The following is a 19,511-nucleotide window of genomic DNA, read 5'->3' on the forward strand; positions in this document are numbered from 1 at the left end:
TTTTGTTGAGCTCAGTTGTAGCATAGGCAAAAATAAAAGGCTTGCAAAAATAAAAATAAACAGCCTAAAATCGATTTCCGTTCAATTCTTGCTTGTGCTTTGCTCAGTTTGTATTTATTTGTGAGTTTCCCGGCTTTTGTCTCGTTCGTTTACCTTTGAGCCGCGCTGTTTATGCAATTGCCCTGGCCCAGACCCGGCTTCTTTTGGGCATTTTGCATTCGAATCGATTTTACAATTGGCATTTTGATGCTTTTTTTTTGTATATGTTTTGTTTGGCATTAATTTTTGCTCGATTGCGCAAAAATCGAAAGTGAAATGGAATTGCAGTTGGCATTTGGGCTGGATGGGTGGATGGATGCATTCCTCTGTCTGGTTGGAAATTGGAACATTTAATGTCTTCATTAAGACGCCTCCCGCTGTTTTCCATCCCCACTCTCTGCTCTTCTGGCTTTTGCTTTCAATGTCATTTGTTGTGTAATTGAAAACATTATTATTACGGGCAAAACGAAGCAAAACAAAACGAAAAACTCGTTTTCGCTTTTATTGACCATTTGCGCTTCTTTACTTGCCATTATTATTTCTCTTGAAAAAAAGTAAATAAAAAAAGAAGCATACATAAAATCTTTAGCTGCCTTTTACGGCGGGCTCTTAGCAATCCGCTTCCGTTCGGCCATCGTGACACTGATACTTGGCCAGAAGCCAGCGGCAACTCTTTGTGGTCTTGTCCAAATAAGCCAACTGGACAGGATTATGTGAGAAAACCCATGTGGGAGCTACGTCAGCTTGCCTTTTGGCTCCCAAATGGGCTTACTGTATTTACTCGATTAAGGGTTGGATTGATGGGAAACGGATTACGGATTATGGATGAAAGTCTCAATCTCTATAAAAGTCTGGCAAACTTTCGTTTCTATTTTTTCCCCCTTTTTTTTTACCCATATTGAGATGCAAACTTAATTAATCAAAATTACCTCCGAACGCAGGAAAAATTTAATTAAAATAATCCCCAACGGGACTGGTCGATAATGTATTCAATCAGCCATATGGATCTCACCCACTTTGATTACATTAAATGTGTCGCTCAACTTGCGAATCCATTCATGTCATGTTGGGTTATTTACTCGTTGAATTTGCACAATATTTCTCGGCTTTATTCGGATTTAATGAAATGCGCAGACAACAAAAGTCAAACTCAATTAGATTAAATCCAGAAAAAAAGGCGATGACGAAATGAACTTTGCACTTTTGTGCTAAGAAATGGAAAAAATAAACACTCAATTATGTGAACTTTTATTTGAGTTTCTTTTTATAGATTTAAATGTTATATTTATTTTTTAAAGGCATGCCCTTTAACTTACTATTTCGAGTATTTACTATAGCAATGTATCAATAAGATCCCTTGAATAAAAGCCAAGGGAAAACCATCTTAAGTAACACGTCCACACGATTTGTCCTTTTATTTGTCATTCGAAAGTAATTCCCTGATAGATGAGAGGTTGGTTTATTGCATTCCTTGACTTAAGGGGTCTTCTATTGATTTTCCTTGGGATTTCGCTTTGTTGGGGTTGGCAAACCTTTGACTTACGTAAGATTTGTTGGGGCAAGAAGCACTTAAAGTGGATACATATGTATATTATTGGCTTGGGATTCAAACTTATTCAACTAATTTATTCTTTTCCTCTATTGCAGAATACTTCGCCACTGTGGGAGGATTTTGTGGCTAAAGCCGGAAAACTGCACACATGCTTGAGGTGAGTTTATTTTGGGTGTAAATTTTAGTTTCTCCATTCTGGAAAATTATTTTTCGAACTTTAACGAGATTTCAACAGCGGCGAAATAACAACTGCAATTGCAAAACTTTAGAATGGGAACATGCGAGTGAATAAACAAATTTATTCGTTTACCTCAATTTGCTTTTATGCTTTCCACTTCCTCACACACACAACACATGGACTCTATGATTATTTTCGTGCCTTTTCTTCTGTTTCTTGAGTTGCTAAATTTCTTGTTGTTGGGTGGAGACTACGGAGACCACCGACACAGTCTATGGGTTTTTGTTTATTTTATTCTCCCTGTTGTTGTTTTTATGCTCAGACTTGGCCCAAATTCGCTCGTGGACGAGGGTCCCCGCAGCAATGTCTGGGCATACATAAGTATATGGCCGCCGAATAGCGGCTGCATTAATCATTACCCCAAATCCTGTTGTCCGAGCTGAAATCACCGAGCTTGCCAAAACTCGCTCCGAGTGTTTGCCCGCTGCGCTTGACACACATCTTGACCAGGTTGCCGCGCCGTGAGGACGCTCGGCAGCCACTTGAGCGGATCAAGAGCCCCAGTTGGGTACTAGAACCATCTCTTTATACCCTTGGCGAGGGTGTCGATATTTTAGCAGGAAATTTGCAACAGAAACATACTCATCTTTATGAGGTTTCAATGTGAAAGATCCATTATGAATGGTAAAATGGAAATAATAAGAAAAAAAGAAAGGCTTCCTATACCTTCATACCATATCATGCAATTAAGATCATACAGATATATACTTTTATGCCACATTTTTTAAAATAAAAATTATTTTGTAAAATAAAAAAAAAATTTTAATTTGGCTACTAGGGTTTTTATGATTCTATCCTATTTTTTATAATTTAGTTGACATATTGAAAACTTAATAAAAATCTGAGGGCCGTTTTCTCGTCCACCGGTTAAATTTAGAGTAGGGTATAAAACTCTGATTTCCCATACGATTTCAAGGCTTTAACTCTACTTTAAATTTAACAAACGGACGAGAAAACGACCCTTAAAGTAGAGAAAACAAAATCTAATATAATGAAGTTCTAAATTGTTTCCTTTTATTTTTCTGTCTATTTATGATATTAACAGCAAGGAAAAAAGACAAATGGTTTATAACTTTCGTAGAAAGATCTTATAAGAAAGGGTATTCCACTCTTTAGTACTCACAGATTGTCTGTCTTCGAGCAGTTCTTTTTCTAGCTGTCGCCTAATTGAAATGTCGCCCACGGGCAATTGGAGAAGATGTTTATTAAATCTATCTGGCTGCATGGGCCGCAATAATAATGATGTTACTCTTTGCTCTTTTCTGTTCACAGGGCCGCCATCCAGGCGATCGCCGCCTATTTGGATGCCTTCCAAAAGATAGCCGATGCGGCGACCAATTCAAGAGGTAAGTTCAAAACGTGGATTTATCTGGGTTGGTACTGCTAGCCAGCCAGCCCCCCTATTATTACAACAGGGGGTTCCCCTCCGCCCCTGTACTTTATCTCTTTCTGCTGCTCATTATTCATGCGTCTGCTCACAGTCGGCGGCGGTCATCGATCTGAATTTTTTTTATTTTTTGGTTTTTACACATTCACGCTTTCAATGTTTATGCTGTTGATTTTCCCCTTCTGCGGACGGCAATGTAGCAATGTAGCTGTTCTGTCTGAGCTCACGCATTTCGCTGCTTTAGCTATTTATATTTATTTATTGGCTGCCATGCGTCGCACTCATCGAGTGCCCGATTATGCAATGTCCGACGTCCGATTCTCACATAGAACACCTCAAACCGGGACGGGAAATGCGAAAATTACCATATGGGAGAGCTTTGATCATATCAAGCAGCGTGTATTTAGCACAAGTTGTTGCTGTTTTGTGCGTTTGTCACTCTTTAGTCACTTACAGTTGCATTCCTTTGAGTGGAAAATCTTGGTTTAATCATAACAAATCAGGTCTAGTTAGTTTGATTAAATCAGGGATTTTGTTTGAGTAATGAAGTTATAATATGGTTAAATGATTACAACTAGTTATTATATTTCCTTATTAAAAAAATAGTTAAGCAATGATTTAATTGTATTCATGAGCGTGCAATTTGGAAATACTACTAAAACATGCAATAATTGCATTCCCATTTTATAAGTAGATAAAATTAACAGATATATTTTTGTACAAATGCATTTAATAGATAACTACTTGGAAACTTCCGTGAACAATTTCTTATTTTGCAAGCTAATTAAGAGATTGTTTTGAATAGTAAACTGCGATTGATTCATTCCTTATAAATATTCAGTAAAAATGCAGAAATTAATTGTGCATAACTGAGTGCCTTCATCTTTTAATGAGAAATAACGCCGGTGCTGATGGATAAATCTACAGACGAATATCGTTGAGGCGGTAAAACCGGCTTTATTCAGTTAAGCTTCCGAATTCCAATTTGCAACTGCTGTGGGATTGCAAGACTTAACATTTCAATCATTTCCCCCCTTTCGTTGGGCGTCTTGCATTAGCATATATTGATCCACTCCCGTGCACACTTTTTTGCGCCCCTTTATGGCTTTTATATTTGGATGGTGCTAAGTGCATATCCTCGTAATTCCTGCTATTAGTTAGCCACCCCTTTTTGGCCCTGTCGTTTGCACTTGCTAAATGGTTTCATTAGTTTCAGTGTGGTTACTTGGCTTAGTTCGGTCAAGCATCGGTACAAGTGTCAGTTCGCCCCCTTGTGCCATTCGAAACGAGGGTGAAACGCAACTTGAGTCTCTGTTCTAGATTCTTGATGGCCACCATGTGTCCTTTCTGGTCACGCCGGTAGTTTCCATTCAATTAGCTGGGATTGCGATGTGGAGCAAGTGGCTCTGGGAGCTGCCGGCAAGTCAAAGCAGAACCAATGGGCTGGCTGACCTGCCTATTTGGTAGATAATTACATATTAAACGAGGATTCAGAGCTTCAGTTTGAGGCAGTTCGAGATAATCGGGCTGCCTGTCATTTCACGGTGATATGCAGAAGCAGGAGCAGTAGCAGTAGTTTGCCTGACCAGTTTTCCGGGAGCCGACTTTGAATCCATCTCCCTGGCATGGCATAATGGGCACACACGGGACACGGGAACCGAAGACCAAAGACTTTGGAGGAGTGGAGCCCCGAATCGTGTCGCATGCAATGCAATGTCTGCTGCGCCTCCAAATCGAAACGACAGCCCATGGCGTGCAATTGTTGCTGCTGCATGGCTCTAAACATTTCCGCTGGGGGTTTTACTCCCCTTTCCATTCCCTCTGGTGGATGGCGATGGATGTTCCCCTTCAGTAATTTAATTTGGCAACTGTTTAATATTGCATGCTTACTTGTTTAAACAATTAAGTTTGGGGTACGAAATGTACAAGTTCTGTAAAACACATTGGGTAAAGCAAGTGGGAAATGGTTAGTTTGTTATGGAAAATCAATTAAGACGGTGGTATTTCTATTTCTTGATATTTAAAGGAAGTTTCCCTTGAAAAAATCGATTTTATCGCGTCTATATTCTGAAAATATCGAAAATATCGATCAATTGTTTGATATGTTATGGAAAATCAATTAAGACAGTAGTAGATAGATATATTTCTCGATATTTAAAGGGAGCTGTCCCTCGAAAACATCAATATTATCGTATCTATACTGTGAAAATATCGAAAATATCGATAATTTTCAATCTTTACTTCTTACCCTTTTCGCACCTTACTAATTCGATTTATTCCCCTTTCAGGAGCCTCCAAGGAGATCGGCACCGCCCTGACCCGCGTCTGCCTGCGCCACAAGGCGGTGGAGACGCGCCTGAAGACCTTCACCAGCGCCATCATGGATTGCCTGGTGCAGCCGCTGCAGGACAAGATCGAGGACTGGAAGCGCACGGTGGCCACCATCGACAAGGACCATGCCAAAGAATACAAGCGGTGTCGCAGCGAGCTGAAGAAGCGTTCCAGCGACACGCTGCGCCTGCAGAAGAAGGCTCGCAAGGGTCAGACGGACGGGCTGCAGTCGCTAATGGACTCCCACATGCAGGACGTGACCCTGCGCCGCGCCGAGCTGGAGGACGTGGAGAAGAAGTCCCTGAGGGCGGCCATGGTGGAGGAGCGGCTGCGCTACTGCAGCTTCGTTCACATGCTCCAGCCGGTGGTGCACGAGGAGTGCGAGGTCATGTCGGAGTTGGGTCATCTTCAGGTGCGTTTTACTATCTATCTATCTAAATTCAGTGATTCTAAAACATACAACTTTTACAGGAGGCCATGCAGTCGATTGCCCTGGTAACCAAGGAGCCCAGTGTCCTGCCCCAGGCCTCCGAGGAGCTCATCCACGACGCCAAGGCCAGCATTAATCTGTATCCGGAGTCCCCGGGCGGCGGTTCCGGCTCGCAGGGCGGTGGCTGCTCCAATTCGCTGGGTTCGCGAAAGAGCTCCGTCTGCTCCATCAGCAGCATGAACAGCAGTGGCTCCAGCAACTCGCCGGGTCACCATCACTATCCTCGCTCTCTGTCGCAGGTGCGTCATCTTTAGAGGGGTTTTTTGACCACTATTTAACCCGTATTCGACATTGTGGCGTCCTCTTGTTCATTTCTTGGTTTTCATCAACCTTTACTTGTGTTTTGTTTTCGTTTCTTTAGTTTGTAACGCCCGCAATTCGCTTGAAACCTGGTGAATCCAGTGATAGTGGCTTTTGCTCATCGCCAGCTCTAACAACACAGGTTTTCATTTGTTCCTCTTCCGTTTTTACCAAATTTATATACATTTTTTGTGTGGCCTTAAAGTGAGTTAAATTGTACTAACTTCTTCTTCTCGTCACCTATCAGGCTTCGAATGCAACGAATCAGACGGCAAATGTCTCCACCTGGCCCCCACATTCCCAGGACGTTGTGGACACCCTGCCACCGACCGCCGACCGTCCGCACACTATCTCGACGGCCTACGAGAAGGGTCACCAGCGTCCGCCGCTGACCGTCTACACGTTCCAGAACCCGGAGACCATTCACGAGTCGGGAAGCTGCCTCAACAACGGATCCGCTGCCCCGAATGGTCAGCCCGCCTCGGGACAGGCCACGCCGGCCACCCAGAAGTCTCCGGCTGCCTCACTAAGTCGGCCCCCTTTGCCAGTTGTAAGTATTTGGGGTGGGGGTATTCAGTTTAAGTCTACAAGAAATATTTAAGAACAAAGTTGAAATACTATTATATAGTATTTATGGACGTTTCTTGACTTTATGATAGACTAAAAATACAAAAAAGAGATTTAAACATTGAAAACTAAAGGATACTTTGATTTCGATGATAAATTCTAGGAGAACAATTTAGTTTAATAATAATAAAATATATTTTTTAGACCATAATACATATATTATTAAATTTTTCACCTATAATCAGGCCTTTACTGTTGGTAATTTTAAAAAAATTATTTATTTATTCGCAAAAAAAGTTATTTAAGTTATTTAAAGCCTTAAAAGGTTATTTATTTATCTGCAATAAATATAATAATTGAAAATGTTCTATCCAAGAGAATTTATTATTAATATTTAAAGCCTAAAAAGGTTAGGTTAGACCTTGATAAAGTCAAAATTTATTGTACGAAAAAGAAGGAAAATGTTCGAATAGACGGGAAACCGACTATTGTCTTATTTTACATGCTATTAAGTTGTCTCTCTCGTTCTGTTGGCCAATGACACTCGCCATAGAAGCCAGCCCATGTGGTGAGTATCCCGGAGTCAGAGCCCCAGCAATCGTAGATCCAAAAGCGCGCTCATCTGCATGCGCCCCGCTAGACCACTGACAACACTAGGTCCTTTAAATCGCCTCATCTTGAAACCTTAAAAATATCTGTCTTCCGACTGTGACTAACTTGTGGTTTCTCCACTCCTTTCAGCGCTGTTCTTCGCTGGAGCGACCGCTCTCGGCCCAGAGTAACCACCGCCAGGGAAGCGGGAGCAACCTGCTGCAGCGCCAGTGCCCCTCACCGATTCCGGCTCATATCACGAAAGGTAAGTTATCTATCGTCCAAGTCCGGCTCTTGTCCAGCTTGTCTCCGTGTATTTGTGTGCACGCTTGCCCCTTTGCTAATCCCATCGGTCTTACTAATTACCGTGTTCACCCGCATGTCCCTGCTAACATCATCCGCACACACAGAGCTGTCCGCAGCGCACCATGCACAGCAGCAGCAGCAGCAAAACCAGCAGCCCCAGACGCCGCCCACCTATGTGAACATGTCCGAGTTGGCCACCATGGCGGCCTTGAAGCTGACCAACCAGCAGCAGCAGCCGCAGCAGAAGCCCTCGCCACCGCCTCTGCAACAGCAGAGCTCCATTGACTCCATAGGATCGCAGCATTCCAACGACTCCTCCGGCTCCCATCAGCTCCTCCAGCAGCAGCAGCATCATCAGCCGCTGAATCATCACTCAGCCACCGCCACACGCTCCCATTCCATATCCTCGACGGCCTCGTCACTGCACTCGCATCCGTCGATCGACTCCACCGTCGCTTGCGGCTCGCTGGTGGGCCAGCCCAACCACAGCACCAGCACCAACACGAACACCACCTCGCCGTCCAGTGGCAGCTCGACGCCACAGAATCATTACTCGCCCCTGCTAACCAACTCCCCCACGTCCACAGCGGCAGGTACTCCCAGCGGCAGCAGTCTAGGTGGTCCTGGATCATCGCTGGGATTCGTTTACCAGGTCAGCTCACCGACGCCGCCTTCTAGTGAGGTGCTGAAGATCACCGAGCAGGCGGCAGCTGGACAGGATCAGGGAACGGTAGCAGAGGAGACGGATGAGCGGTCGCGAGCCTCCGTTCTGCAGAAGGCCTCGATGTTTGAGAAGGCGGCAGCAGCGGCAGCGGTCTCGCCACCGGCTCCCAATCAGGTGGCTCCGGCAGTAGCTTCTCCAGCTGCCGGAGGACGACGATCCGAGGCGGAGCAACAGGAAATGGGTAAGTAGAATCAGTCACACCCGCTGAATAGGATGAAGTGAGGTGATCCTGGCACCACCCACCCAGCACCAAAGAGCACTCCACTTTACTTGTCCAACGCCCATTTTTATTTACAATTGAACGAACATATCGTGAATATTTTTTAACCCCCAATTTCTTTTTTTTTTGTTTTTCCCTCCTTTTTTCTACAATTTTTTGGTACTACTGCACCAAAAACAACTTGAAACCATTACTCCTTACTTTTGGTTTTGACTTCATGTCACCCACCTTACCCAAAAAATCTCTGCCATCTGTAAACTATTATTCACAAATGAACCAAATGCACAACAACAACAACAACCAACAACACCATCTCCAAAATCAATACCAACTATGAACAACCAAATATGATCTAACAGACAAGTCTTTCGAAGATTCAATACAAGCACTAAATAATTTAATTGGCGAACTAGACTCGTTCCAACGCGAGATCGATGAGGGCAAGGGCGGCAAGCCGATGAGCAACAGCAGCAGCAATAACAACCAAACGACGACCAGCAGCAGCAACAGCAACAGCAGCAGCGACAACAACAACCTGCCCACCAGCAACATCGAGCCCTGCGCCATCAGCAATCAGACAAATTCGAGCGGCTGTGGAACTGACATATCGGACACCACGTCCGACGAACTGGCCGGCGACGAGATGGACGCCAGGCGGCGGAATCGAGATCGGGACATGCTGGGCGCCAGCGATTCGGAGCTGAGTCGCTGCTATGTGAGCGAGACGAGTTCGCTGACCGGTGGCCTAACGGCCGGCGGCTACGAGAATCCCACATTCGCGCACTTTGTGGCCAATGCTGCGAGTCGGGACGATGCCATTTCGCTGGCCTCGGACAGCGTCTGCCTGGGCCAGCCACGGCATGCCTACGTGGACACATGCAGCGACAGCGGCAGTGCCGTGGTGGTGATCTACGACCATCAGATTCCCAACACGCCGGACATTGAGTTCGTCAAGCAGAATTCGGAGATTGTGGTGCTGCGCACCAAGGATCCGCAGCCCCAGACGCTGCAGCTGCACGAGATGCGCGAGCTGCAGCATTTGCCGGCCAATTTGGCCGCTTCGCCGGACTCCTCGCCGGACTCCAACGGCGGTGGCCAGGCGCCGGCGACAGCAACTGTGGCGCCCGCCAAGCAGCGACTCTCCTCGTTTCGCGCCACCAGTGAGCAGCAGCTACAGCTCCTCGGACGCGGCAGTCCGCAAAGAGGTAAAGCAACCACTGAGCAGTCGGCACAGGACCAGCATTTCCCACAGCAGCAGCAGGATATTAGCCAGACAGTAGATCCCACGAGGCGCCAGCTGCCGCCAAAGCCCACCAGCTTGAGCATTTTCAATGGCCCCGCGCCCAGTGTGGGCGATAGGCCGCTGGTGCCCCGAAAGTCCGACTTTAAGGCCGATCTAGATGCGAAAATACGCAGGCAAAAGCAGAAGGTTAAGCAGCAGTTGCAGCAGCAGCAACAATCGCCGCAGCAGCAGCAAGCAGCACAAGAACCGCAACACTCACCACAGTCGCCCCAAACCAGAAACTGTAATGTCACTAATAAACCAGCCGCCAATGTTACTGCATCCCCTGCATCTGCATCTGCATTCATCGATTCGCATCCGAACCAAAATCATAGAATGCCAAACCAAAATCAGACAGCCACATCCAATCACAAGCAAAGCAAGACGCCCGCATTAATGGCATTGTCACCGTCATCACCTCGCGGCCATCTACCATTATCATCGTCATCGCTAGCCACCACTTCATCATCATCGCCATCAAATGCTCCGCCATCGATGTTGCCCGCCAGTGACCGACCACCCGCCCATCCATATGTGTGCTCCAATGCCCCAGCCAATCCCCATCATGCCAATAGCATTTCCAATGCCAATGCCAATCTCAAGCCGTGCATTACGCCCCGGCCGGCCTCGTTGTCGGGTTCGTTTCGATTTGATTTTTGATTTGTTTGGGTTCAATTTTTGGCTTTTTGACTCCACTTTCCGGGTTTTTATGTTCGTTTTGAGAGCTTATTTTCAAATGCTTTTTTACTTTGCTTTGGTTCTTCGGTATAATACTCTTGCAAATTGTCAAAGAATCGTTACGACTTCTATAGAAAACGTTCGATTACCCTCAATGCAGCAAAGCGACTGCTTGCACTGCTTGAATTCCATTGTTTGCCTTGCACATTACTTTTGAATGACCAGTCCGATTTGGAACATTTCTTCTGCATTATGATTAATATCTATCATACAAGAAATTTGCAATTAGATTTTTTTGAATTAAAGTATTAAACATATTGCAAGAGTATATAAACTTCGGCTTGCCGAAGTAACCTACCTTTTTGGCTTTTGTTTTCTTTATTAAAACTTTATACAAACTTTACCTTACTTTCGGCTTTAAGTTCGATGTGTTAACTTTTCTGCAATTGGAGTTGGTTTCCTGAAGTACTAAGCTCATACCGTCATCAAGTCACAATCATCAAAGTCTAATCATCCACAGACAAATCGAGAAAACTGCACGATACTCTGCCACTAACTGCTAAATGCGCAAGCACTAATCAGAATATAAAGATTATGTCGAAATTTGCATATTGGAAAGTCATGGCTTAAATCGAAAGAAATTCCATTTCGTTGTTAATTGTTACTAATAGTATGATCACAGCTCGTAATGCTTTTTCACCCGCTTGGGGGCTCACAATCAAGTTTCAGAACAGTCTGCCGAGTGTCTTTCATAACCTTTCTAGATCTCAGCAGCTCCTAACTCTGCGACTCTCTCTCTCTAACTAAACTACTGGTATTAGATGGTGTCCTGTGTTTTGTGTGCCAAGTGTATAAACCAATTACTGTATATAACTGTGAATAACAGCAGCAATCTAATGACAAAGTCCACTTACTGTATGCCACATACTGAATAAGATTATTGACCATTCGCAGGAGGAGCAGCGGGCGGTGGCTCCACGCGCATCGCACGTCGTTCGTCCATCAATCAGGCCAAGCCACCGCCGCCAGTGAGACGCAGCTCGTCGGTGACCCCCAGTCCCAATGCCTCGGTGGGGGTAAGTTGAATCTTTAGCTCTTCTATATATTAATCGATTAAGTGTTATCTATCTAAACTAAGTTAGTTGATAAGTCGCGACACACACAGTCTTTGGTTTCCTCTATGCTTTTATTCTTTTTAACTTATGATTTAATTACGCAACGCAGCTGCAGCACCAACAGCAACAAGAACACCACCAGCTAAGCAGCTCCAGCGAGCACTTACCGCCGCCGCCGGCATTCATGCTAGACGCCATGCCCCAAATGCCCCAGGTGCCCCAGATGCCCAGCTCGGCGCTGAAGGTATCGGAGACGGTAAGAGCCCTGGCAGCCATGCGGCACCAACCGGCATCGCCTGTGTCGCTCAGACGCATGCAACAGCAGCAGCAGCAACAGCAGCAGCAACAGCAACCTCTATTGCAGGTGTGTGCAAGCGTCTAGGCATGGAACCACCAGCACTCTTAGAACTCTTTTTCTATAACTTATGATTTCTTTTTATTTCCACTTGCGTTTGCTTTTGCCACTCTCACAAAAACACACATGAAACCCCACATACATAGTCTGTGCACCACCAATCCCCCCTGAACGATGACCCGACCGTCTACTACGACTCCTACTTGGATCTGCACGCCTATGCCCAGCAGATGACCAGCCAGCAACAACGCTTTAACCACCACCAGCAGCAGCAGCAGCAAAATCTTTATCTACCGCCTGTTTACCAAGCTCCGCCGCCAGCCGATGCCGTAAGTGACCAGCCAGCCAGCCGAGGGCTACTAACCAAGACTAACAGCCGTGCGGGAAACGGAATCGATCGCCTTACTAGCCTAACAAGACTGCCCATCCATCTCCTAGTTGTAATGCCCCATAGTCATAGATTAGACTAGCGCCTAGCTTTTTTCGTGCTTTTGCCAAACTTTTAATTTGTGCCTGTCTTCGTTTCGTTTCTTCTCATGCCACTGACACACATTCACCGCCAGACGTTCCGCACTTCATCACCAGCCGCTGGCGGAGGAGGGGGTGGCGGCGGCATTTACGCCCAGCCCAAACTGGTCAGCAGCATGTCCAGCTTCCGCACCAGCAGCCCCAGTCCCAATGGACATGCTCACCCACTGCCACCGACACAGCCAAAGACGAATCCGAATCTAATTGCACAGCTCAATGCACGACTCAGCGGCAAACAGCAGCAGCAGGTTGAGGGGATCTATGGAAACCAGCAGGCGCCCGGAGGAGAGTCCATCTACATGCGGAGTGGCCTGTCCACCATGTCGCAGCCGCCACAGCAGCAACACTATGACGGTAAATCATCAAATCAAATGCAGCAGCAACAGCAGCAGCAGCAGCATAGAATTTACGCTAGTTTCGGCACCTCATCGTCAGCCAACAACAGCACTAAACAGCATCAGCCGTCCATTCTAACACCGACCACCTCTTTCAATGCCTTGCCCCACTTTCCCCTGTCTTCATCCACATCATCGTTGCTATCGAAAGTCAGCTCATTCTCGAACTCTTCATCCGCATCCGCATCTGCATCCCCACCGCCAACGGCAGCGGCCACCGGCTCGGCCAACTCGCATTATCAGCCACCTCAGCCGCCGGCTGACTTTGCCACCTACTCAAGTTCGTTTACCAAAAATCCAGCAGCTGCTCAATCGCCGAACATGAGACATGCCCATTCCCATCAGCAATATCAGCAGCCGCAGCAGCAGCACTACACCTGTCCGCCTCCGCTGGAGGATCCGCCACCGCCGCCCATTTACGCCGCCGGTGCCTCGGCCACGATGCCCAAGAAGATGGCCCGCCCGCCCACTGGCCAGAATGCCACGCTGCCCAAGAACATGATGCAGCAGCAGCAACGATTGCAGCAACAGCAGCAGCAACATCAGCAGCAATATCAACAGCCGGCAGGTTTGGGCATTGGCAACGGCAATGGTCACTTGGGTCAGCGTCCGCAGTTGCCGCTGCCCCAGCAGAAACTTCGCGCGGCACAGCAGCAACTCTTGGCCGAACAGCAGCAACATCAGCTGCAGCAGCAACAACAGCAACGCCAGCCACCCATACCTTCGCGTCACTCGAGTGTGCAGCAAAAGATATTCGTCTCGACGAATCCATTCATACAGACAACGGCCGTCAAATTTCACTCGCCCTCAGCCTCGCCCACTTGCGGCTCGCCGGTGACTGGATCTGGATCAGGGTCCTTGGCCAGCATTTATGCCACAACCTCGCGTAGCGGCCACCATCACCAGCAGCAGCAACATGCTCACCAGCAGCAGCAGCAACACTATTATCGCGATGTTGCTGGGGGCAACAGCAATGGCGGCGCTGCCTACTATAATCACAATGCCCATGCCCATTCCCAGGCACATCACTCAAGTAAGCGCGCGAGCTGGATTTGAATTGATTTCGATTCGATTTGAGTTGATTTGACTTCATTTCGTATGATTTTATTGCAAGGAATGAGCGCTGTTTTGTATATTTTTGTTATGTTTGCTGATTATTGATTTCTCTCAATTGTTGAAATTAAATTTTGGTTTGTCGTTAGCATGCTGCTTATGTTGTTTTCCTTTTCTTTTGAACTTATGATTTGCTTGAGTTTTCGTTTGGAAAGTGTTGCCTATTAACCTGAGATTGAGATTGTGTCAAGTGCGCCTGGAAACTCTCGGATCAACATGGGACTGCAGTTTCCGCCGCCAACTTTCATTTCAATATTTTCCAATCATCAATCATCACCGAGCCTCGAACTCTTGTTGACTTTTATTTTGCATTTCCATTTGAATTGACATTGACATCTTAACCACTTCTAACGCAAGGCCAACATCCAGCACACTCATTGATCGATCATGTTTGCTTACCATTTTCTTTTATGCACCCGGTTTCCCGGTAACGACAACGCATATCCATAGACTATGCCACAAGCACAAATATCGAAAAGACTGGCAGCATTCGGGCCAAGACCAAGGCCGAATTCCTCGAGAATCTCAACGCGAAGCTGGCGAAGCAGGGGATGTCTGGACGAGCATTTGCCGTGCGAAATCTCATTAACAGCAAGGCCCTGGTAAGTAGAGCACCTCCTCGACAGCAACACTTAGCCAACACTCTCTCTATAATAACCATGGCAATTAGATGTATCAAAATCCGCAAAAACTATCGCGCCCCAGCGCGCAATACCGTAGACCACCCACCTATCCCAACACCAGCACAACCACCAATGCCACTTGCGAAGATCAGTGCTAAGTGCCAAGGTATTTAGTTTGTTCCTAGTCGTTCTCGTTCTCGTTTGATGCCTACTAAGCCAGCTGCTGGCAGCTAATCCACTCAGCGCCTCGTTTGAACAATTAACAGCTCTTCGATCTAACGATAAACCTAAGGTTTTTAAGCAATCCAAAGTCTAATCCCATTTTTGTGAACTCTTTCAGCCGGACCCGCGTATATGTCACGAGTCCCTAATGGATCAAATCAAACGTGGAGCCACTTTGAAGCGTAACCAGAAGATCAACGATCGCAGCGCTCCCAAAATACATTGAATTAACCTATAGGCTTAAGCGGAATAACATATTTATTACCATAATAATAATAATAATAATTAATCTATGGATAATCATGAGGCCCGACGCCTGCTCGATTGCAGGGCTCTGCAGAGTTTGGTTTGAAACTGAAAACTCGAAACACAACATAAAACTTAAATACATATGATTACGATACAACATATTCGATATACGATATTTAACAAGCGCATTAAGCTTAACGCGAACTAATCAATACCTTTCTTGATTTCCTATATCCCAAAAATATGTCCGAAAGGCTTTCTTTGTTAAGTGAATACAAAATGGAAGACAGTTAGCACTCGTATGTTTATTTATATCCAAAACTCGAATTTATCTTTAGTGAGCCTCTGTTAAAGGATATTTTATGTTTATGTATTTACCATATTTATAATTTCCCTTGCTTATGTACATACATATGAATATGATTTTAACAAACACTCGAAACTAATATGACGCCTAATAAATGGAATTTATCGTAAATGTTTTGAGTACGTTTTTATTTTTATACCTATTTACTGTATTATTATTTTTTTACATTTGCAACTGCAAGTCAATTGGGCAAGGTCTGAGCGAATTTTCAAATATAACCAATATCTACATTGTCTTGAGTAAATAGAGTTAACGCGTTAAAATAATACTCCAAATCCCACGTAACCTAATAACTTTTCTGTAAGGAAATTACTCAATTGGATCTGCTTTTGAAAAGAAAAACTAACTACTGCCAAGCGGAAAGGGGAAACCTAGAGATCATTCTTCCCCACAATCTTTCGCATCAACTTAGAGTGCTATATGAACATGTTCATATCATAACGTTTCCATTGGACTGAATCTTTTATTGTCATTTTAAATGCATCACCGACCGGGTAGAATAGAGGCCAGTTTCTCAATGTTAAATACAACCAATATCATTTGTATTCATATCAGTTCACAAAACACAGAACAAAATGCAAGTTTTTTTAGCCCGGATCTTGGTTGTTTTACTGATAATAGCATGCCCATAATATAACCGTATTTCCTATCCCTAAAACGTAACCTTTTAAAATCCAAAAAGCGTACTACTTATAGTTCATAGACTTTTTAAATATTTACAAAATATTTTGTATATAGGCTTTTTAAGGCTTCACCAATGATCGATGAATATTGGCAAACTCGTAACCAAAAATGTGGCAATAACTAAGCTATGACACTCTAATAGAGTTTAGATAAGACTCCGGAGAGAATATACAAATTTGAGTCGAAACAAATACATATATTTTTTTGGGCGATCAATTCTATATACACCACATAGCAGTGCGTAATCACAAGAGTTAATTAACTTAGCCATATGCAGCAATTATTTACAAATCTAAATGTTAATCTTAACGTGGTTCTGTGTGTCAAATGCAGAGCGAACAAACCAAACCGATGTAACCTAACAAATCAAAGTTGTAATGCGTATTTTTGAATTCATTTGCATTTAGACACGAGAAACAATAATAAAATAAATGTAAACGCATTGAATGTAAATGCAAATGGTTTTATTCATCATTCTTCGCTTTGCTGAAGAACAAGTGTAAGGTGTTTTGGTAGTAAATCTCCGCCAGTTTTTCCTTGGGTTCCTGTTTGATTCCGGCTATGGCCTCCAAAACTTGGCTGAAACGGAAAGTATACGTTAGTCGAAATTTGGTAAAAAGTTTTTAGATGGCTAACCTAATCTGACAGGGCTCACAGCGTCCGTCTATCAGAGAATCGGCTGTCCACTTCTCCTTCTTCTTGACGGTGGCGAACTTTGTGGTCACATGCTTGTGTCCTGCGTGCGAGGGACGAATGCCACACCATGGACAATCGGTTTCCAGCATTATCCTCTCGTTGGGCAGCTGGCGCACCACTTCCGCGTTTTCCTCGGTCTTCAAGGAGCAGCCGTTCACGCCTATGTAGAGTCCTCCAAAGGCCAGGATGCGCTGCGCCTCCTCGAGAGTGCCCGTGAAACTGTGCACCACTCCACCGCCGCACTGCCTGATCTTTTCCTGATTTCTCTCCAGGATGGCCATGAAATCCTCGGCCGCATTTCGCATGTGCAGGAAGAGGGGCAATCGGAACTCGGCTGCCAAATCTAGCTGCTTCTCGAAGTATAGGCGCTGTGTCTCCTGGCCGCAGAACTGCAGGCGGTCGTAGTCCAGACCACATTCTCCGATGGCCAGCACCTTGGCACGATTTGCCTTAATCTTGGATCGCAGCTGGTCGTAGTAGCCCTCCGGATCCGGTACGAATTCCTCGCAGCGCGTGGGATGTGTGCCCACGGTGGTGTAGAGACGATCTGTGGAGGGATTTAGATGGTGAGATAAATCTATCTTATGGATAATTGTATGAAAAACCAACATCGTTTTTCTTCTTTTTCAAATCGTATTTTAGGATCCCAAAATCTTAATATTGTTGGTTTTAATTTGTTCAATTTTTAAGAAATCTTTAAAAAATAAGATCAGTGTTTTGAAGTGAATACTTCCAAATTTGACTTTTGGGTAGTAAATGATATTAACAGATCAAATTTCTGTTTCTGTAGAACAAATGTCAAATTTTACAAGGGCTTGTATACAAAATTGTTTTAATCTATGTTAAACATATGAGGCTTTTCTAAGAATCCTGACAAAATTTCATTTGAAGTGAAAAATAAAATGGAAAATGGAATCTATTCCATCTCAGATTTTGAAATTTGTATGAAAAATTCGATTCCATGTCACATTCCAACTGAACTGTAAAGAGGCCTTAAGGTAAGGTTCGTATTGGAAATGATCTTTAACGTATGGAATTGCTCTATCTTCGTGGGTTTTGGTATGATAGAGGGATGGTATTTCGTTAGGAGTGCTTAGTCCTTTTTTATTAAGGATCCAATCCACACCTACTCACCATCCTTGGAGGCCAGTTCCAGCGCCTCGTCCACATCCTTCAAGCAGCCGGCGGTAATGATGATCTTCTGCAGACCCTGTTGCCACGCACGTTTCAAAACAATGTCCAGGTCGGCCTGATGCTTTTGAGAGCCGCCGTAGCAGCCCCGGAACATGGGATCTGTCAGGTTGGCCCCGATGTCTGTGGAACATGGCTAATTCTTGTCTTGTTCGAAGTATTTTAATTAATTTAAGTCACCGTACCAATAAATTTCATTGCAATTCCAAATTGTCGCCGCAGCATGTGGAAAATGCCCTAAAAAATCCAGCTGATGGTAAAACAGGTGTTCACTAAGCTGATTTCCGCCAGGCGGCGCCAGATAACGAAATCACTCTAACCGATAGAGGGCGCCAGCAGGCATTGTTTCCGGTGGAATTTGAAATTTAAATTTACCTAAAATCTCCCTAAGACCATAAGTCTAGCAACGTGCCGGCATAAAATTGGGGATGCAATGCACTTTCCCAAAATAAAATGCAACAACAGCCGACTAAGCCAATTTAATGCAAAATCAATGGCACAGTAAATTGCATTCGGAATTGCGCATAATGCAAACTCATTAGACCGCCCCAGCAAAGCTGTTTATTGTTTGCAGTGGATGCTAAAGCGGCTTGGTTCTATGCTCGGAAAACCCCCCACTCAACCGCCACAAATGCATATGCAAATTTCAAATCACCACCCGTGGAATTGACACCCCGGCTGCTTTAAGCCGGCAATCGGCATTTACGCAATTGCAGAATTTATGGGTAAATGCAATTTATAATTTGAATGAAATTCCATTAGTTACTTTTAATGGATGCTGCGGTCGGTTTACTGGGGTGGAGCTGCTGCATCTGCTTCTGGGCGGGCGGCACTAGTTTTAATTGATTTAGTGGAAATGGCTCAGTATGCCATTTACCATACCCCGTGACCATGGGGCTCCGATGAAAACCAACCCTCTGAAGGAAAACAGAATGTAAAATGAAATGAAACTTAATTCATTATGCAACGGAATCAAACATTTCAACACCGATGCCTGGGACGCATTGTGGTTTATTTAAACTGGCTAATACAATTGTCAATAATTCAATTTGAATTGAAATTCAATTAGTTACAAGTACATGACACACATACGCACACTTAGAGAGTTAATTTGGATTTTCCTTCGACTATTTTAAGGTTACAATCTTTCGATTCTGTATAGATTATAGACTATAGAGTAGGTTTCCATTCATTTGTTAGAACAATCGAATTACGTACACGAATATGTATTTAAAATCGGGTTGGATAAAGTTGTATAAGTCAGCTGA

At 44.7% G+C, this 19,511-nt stretch overlaps 2 protein-coding genes across 23 annotated transcripts in view; one reads left to right on the plus strand and one right to left on the minus strand.

Moving 5' to 3' along the window:
* mim (missing-in-metastasis) overlaps positions 1-15,783 on the plus strand; it is a 30,122-nt gene extending 14,339 nt beyond the window's left edge. Inside the window, exons 2-18 of one of the 21 annotated variants that reach the window (XM_070213800.1) lie at positions 1,687-1,748; positions 3,102-3,175; positions 5,505-5,959; positions 6,019-6,276; positions 6,399-6,479; positions 6,585-6,887; positions 7,646-7,760; positions 7,906-8,706; positions 9,105-10,664; positions 11,660-11,781; positions 11,930-12,184; positions 12,322-12,504; positions 12,739-13,057; positions 13,400-14,131; positions 14,662-14,813; positions 14,882-15,000; positions 15,175-15,783. In XM_070213800.1, coding sequence (XP_070069901.1) covers positions 1,687-1,748; positions 3,102-3,175; positions 5,505-5,959; positions 6,019-6,276; positions 6,399-6,479; positions 6,585-6,887; positions 7,646-7,760; positions 7,906-8,706; positions 9,105-10,664; positions 11,660-11,781; positions 11,930-12,184; positions 12,322-12,504; positions 12,739-13,057; positions 13,400-14,131; positions 14,662-14,813; positions 14,882-14,992 — 5,583 coding nt within the window. In that variant the 3' untranslated portion in view covers positions 14,993-15,000; positions 15,175-15,783. Of the gene's footprint in view, positions 1-1,686; positions 1,749-3,101; positions 3,176-5,504; positions 5,960-6,018; positions 6,277-6,398; positions 6,480-6,584; positions 6,888-7,645; positions 7,761-7,905; positions 8,707-9,104; positions 10,665-11,659; positions 11,782-11,929; positions 12,185-12,321; positions 12,505-12,738; positions 14,132-14,661; positions 14,814-14,881; positions 15,001-15,174 lie in introns of those variants that run through there. The other 20 variants (XM_070213801.1, XM_070213804.1, XM_070213806.1 and 17 more) reach the window with 20 other exon arrangements.
* Positions 15,784-16,738: 955 nt separating this feature from the next.
* On the minus strand, positions 16,739-18,494 carry LOC108060374 (deoxyribonuclease TATDN1). Of its 2 annotated transcripts, XM_017146064.3 has the most exons (4): positions 18,429-18,494; positions 18,187-18,366; positions 16,993-17,599; positions 16,739-16,935 (listed from the first exon to the last, which is right to left on the minus strand). In XM_017146064.3, exons 1-4 carry the CDS (start codon positions 18,466-18,468, stop codon positions 16,821-16,823), a joined length of 942 nt encoding a protein of 313 aa, XP_017001553.3. In that variant the 5' UTR covers positions 18,469-18,494; the 3' UTR covers positions 16,739-16,820. The 2 variants fall into 2 exon arrangements, with proteins under 2 accessions (XP_017001553.3, XP_070069919.1); XM_070213818.1 differs by lacking the exons at positions 18,187-18,366; positions 18,429-18,494 and adding an exon at positions 17,662-17,801.
* Between the last annotated feature and the right edge of the window lie 1,017 nt (positions 18,495-19,511).

The sequence above is a fragment of the Drosophila takahashii genome, chromosome 2R (assembly GCF_030179915.1).
Source record: "Drosophila takahashii strain IR98-3 E-12201 chromosome 2R, DtakHiC1v2, whole genome shotgun sequence".
Taxonomy (NCBI): domain Eukaryota; kingdom Metazoa; phylum Arthropoda; class Insecta; order Diptera; family Drosophilidae; genus Drosophila; species Drosophila takahashii.